At 41.7% G+C, this 3424-nt stretch overlaps 1 protein-coding gene across 1 annotated transcript; it reads right to left on the bottom strand.

The window, feature by feature from the left end:
• Positions 1–363: 363 nt before the first annotated feature.
• On the bottom strand, positions 364–1302 carry LOC138177101 (olfactory receptor 5AN6-like). Its single transcript, XM_069108089.1, has one exon. The coding sequence runs from the start codon at positions 1297–1299 to the stop codon at positions 364–366; it is 936 nt and encodes a 311-aa protein (XP_068964190.1). The 5' UTR covers positions 1300–1302.
• Positions 1303–3424: the final 2122 nt, after the last annotated feature.

Here is a 3424-nt window from a genome sequence, read left to right on the forward strand (position 1 = left end):
TATGGGAGCTTGAGCTGAAAGAGACTAATCAAACAAAATCACACAGACCATTTCCTTTGACAAATGAGTGAATAACACTACCACCCACAAAACAGACAGAGTTGGAAGATAGAGGTGTGAAGCTCTTGGAGAAAAAGAGAGCTTGGCATTTCCCTTGAGCATCAGTTGGTATTTGCTTAAGTAACCACTGGAAAGAGTACAGAATTGCCTGAGTTCCATTCTTTATGGTGGGCCAGTATCGAGCTAGTGATCAGCAGTGTGAAATGTGGGATGCAACAATTGTGATTCCATTTCCCATGCATAGCCCTCTAACCCAAGGTAGCAGGGTCCCAGCCTATCCAACCCTCTAGAACCAAATGCTTCTTAGGGAAATGCTCTCTTCTCCCACCTCTTCAGTGCATCTTTGATCTCTTTGTTCCTCAGACTATAGATCAAAGGATTCAGCATGGGAATGACCATTGTATAGAAAATAGATACCACCTTGTCATGGTTGAAGGAGTCATTGGAGCTGGGACGCAGGTAAATGAAGAGACCAGAGCCATAGAATAGAGTCACAGCCATCAGATGAGAAGCACAGGTGTTAAAGGCCTTTGACCGACCTTGGGCAGAGCTAATCTTCAGGATGGCCTCCACAACATGACCATAGGAAACCATAATGATGAGGACAGAGAGTACCCCAAAGACCACTGCTATCACAAACTTGAGGATCTGTAAGGCCAATGTATCAGAACAGGACAGGACCAGCAGCTGAGGTAGATCACAGAAAAAATGATCAATCACATCTGGCCCACAGAAATAGAGTTGAAGTAAAGAACACAGTTGGATCAAGGAACCAGAGAATCCACTCATATATGATCCAGCCACCATCCACACGCAGAGGGTAGGAGACATGATCGATGTGTAGAGCAATGGGTTGCAGATAGCAGCATAACGATCGTATGCCATGGCAGCTAGAAGGCAACATTCGGTCAGTCCCATGCCAGAAAAAATGAAATACTGAGCAGCACAGCCCCCAAAGGAGATAGTTTTCTTCTCCTTGAAGAAGTCTGAGAGCATCTTGGGGGCCGTGGAGGACACATAGCAGATGTCAAGAAAGGACAGGTTGCTGAGGAAAAAGTACATGGGTGTGTGGAGATGGGGGTCAACCTTGATCAGGGTGATGAGGCTCAGGTTCCAGGCTAAAGTCATGAGGTAGATCACCAGGAATACCAGAAAGATGATAACACTGAGCCTTGAATAGTCTGAGAATCCCAAAAGGATGAACCTAGTTACTGCTGTGCCATTCTTTCCCCCTGCCATTGACTTGATGCTCTTGATATCTACAGGGAGCTAGGAAAAAGAGAACTTTGGGTCAATAATTACCTGCCCCCCAAAAGATCAATTGATGTCCTTTCTCAGTAAAGAAAAGAAATAAATGATCAAATATGGCTTTGATCAATTTTTCTTGATGGATTAAAATTTAGAGTATAAAATCAGATTTTAATAATGCCACTATTTTTAAATTTTTACTTTATTTTGGGTGGAGATGGTGAGGTCCCCATTCCTAGCAGTTTTCAACAGACATCTACATTGTAAGATCACTTTCAGTTCAAACACACTATGTTCTATATTCTATCATCCCTTTTGGTTTTACATTCTATGTTCTATTTTCTAGGCACCTCTCCAGATTTAATATTCTATGTTATAGGGTCCCTTTAACCTAAATATTCTGTATTCTATAAATCTGAAAATACATAAATAAAAATAGTGTATTCTCCTAAAATCCTGGTGGGTTCGAGATAGCTACAGTTATGGCAAATTCTAACTCTCGTGTGAGTGATTTAGTTATTTACAAATAGAAACCCTAGAGACAAATTCTACGTCTTCTAAAAAGAAATCTCTGATTTTTCTTCAGGAGAAAAATATAGCATGTCTCCCTACGCAGTTTTCTGGTTGAGAAAATCCCTGACTGCTGGAACTGTATTTAGTAATACCAAAGCATCCAGATTTAAGGTGGATTTTATTGACACTTGTCCAGATACTTAGTGTCTGCCTTCTCATCATCCAGATATATTCAAATACTGTGTTACTGGTGCTATCTTAGTATGTTATAGGAATAGCTAAATGGTTGATTTGAAATCACTGAAAATGGGTATGTCATGGAGACAAAATACATTGATGAGTGACTATATGTTCCTCTGGGGCAGCTAGGTGATACAGTGGATAGAATGCTGGGTCTGGAGTCAGGAAGACAAGGTCAAACATGGCCTCAGACACATGTTAGCTGTGTGACCTTGGGCAAGTCATTCAACCCTGGTTGCCTCAGTTTCCTCATCTGTAAAATGAGCTGGAGAAGGAAATGGCAAAACACTTCAGTATCTCTGCCAAGAAAACCCTAATAAGGGGTCACAAATTTAGACATAATTGAGATAACTAAACAAGATGATCCTCCTTGCACCAAGACATTTTGACTTCACATTTGGGACCTCAGTCATTTAGTAAAGACTCCAGGGAAGGAACATGGCCAGTCATCCAGTTCAGTCTCTATTTTATAGATTTCAAACTCTGTAATTGAAGTGAGTTACCTGGAGGCTTCAAAAAGTTGGAAGGCTGTTCAGGAATCTCTTTAGAAATAAAGGGCAGAGGGAGAACTCCAAAGCAGCCCCCCACCCCCACCCTGCTTTATACAAACCACTCTGAAGCCACCAAGCAGCTGTGTTCAGAATCAGAAGACCTGAGTGAAGTCCCTCCACTACCACTTGCTGAGGAAGTCACAGTAAAGTTCCCCCTTTGAATCCGGGGCTCTTCATTTGTTACATTGCAATAATAATCCTCGGATTAATTACCTGATGGAGTTGCTGTAAAACTCTACAGAGAAGTGAATTGTCATGATTTTGTAGCGGGAGTTTGGAGTCAATCCACCTATTGTGTTCACCACTTTTTCCATCTGATACCATATTGTCTTCCTTATTCATTTTCATCCCAGATTCTAAGGCAATGAAGAGGTATGTTTTGATATTTTGCTCATTAATTACTAAAATTGCAGCATTTCTTTTATCAATTACTTATCTCTGAGTTCCCAATCTCATTTTCTCATTTAATTAAATGTTATTTATTTACTAAACTGAAGAAATTTCTGTCCTTAAAAGTTTTGGCTTCTCTCTCTCTCCTTCTCTCTCTCTCCCCCCCCCCCTCTCTCTCCCCCCCCTTCTCCCCCTCTCTCTCTCTCTCTCTCTCTCTCTCTCTGTCTCTCTCTGTCTCTCTCTGTCTGTCTCTCTCTCTCTGTCTGTCTGTCTGTCTCTCCCCCTCTCCCGCTTTCCCTTTCCCTCTCCCTCTCCCTCTCTTCCGTCTCTCCCTCCCTCCCTCCTTCCTTCCCTCCCTCTCCCTCTCCAGAGAGATAGATATACATCTGTATGTGTATATATTCTATTATATACAGACATAT

Source organism: Petaurus breviceps, unplaced genomic scaffold, assembly GCF_028583685.1.
Source record: "Petaurus breviceps papuanus isolate PSGF00001 unplaced genomic scaffold, PetGlider_PUasm1.0 90330, whole genome shotgun sequence".
Taxonomy (NCBI): domain Eukaryota; kingdom Metazoa; phylum Chordata; class Mammalia; order Diprotodontia; family Petauridae; genus Petaurus; species Petaurus breviceps.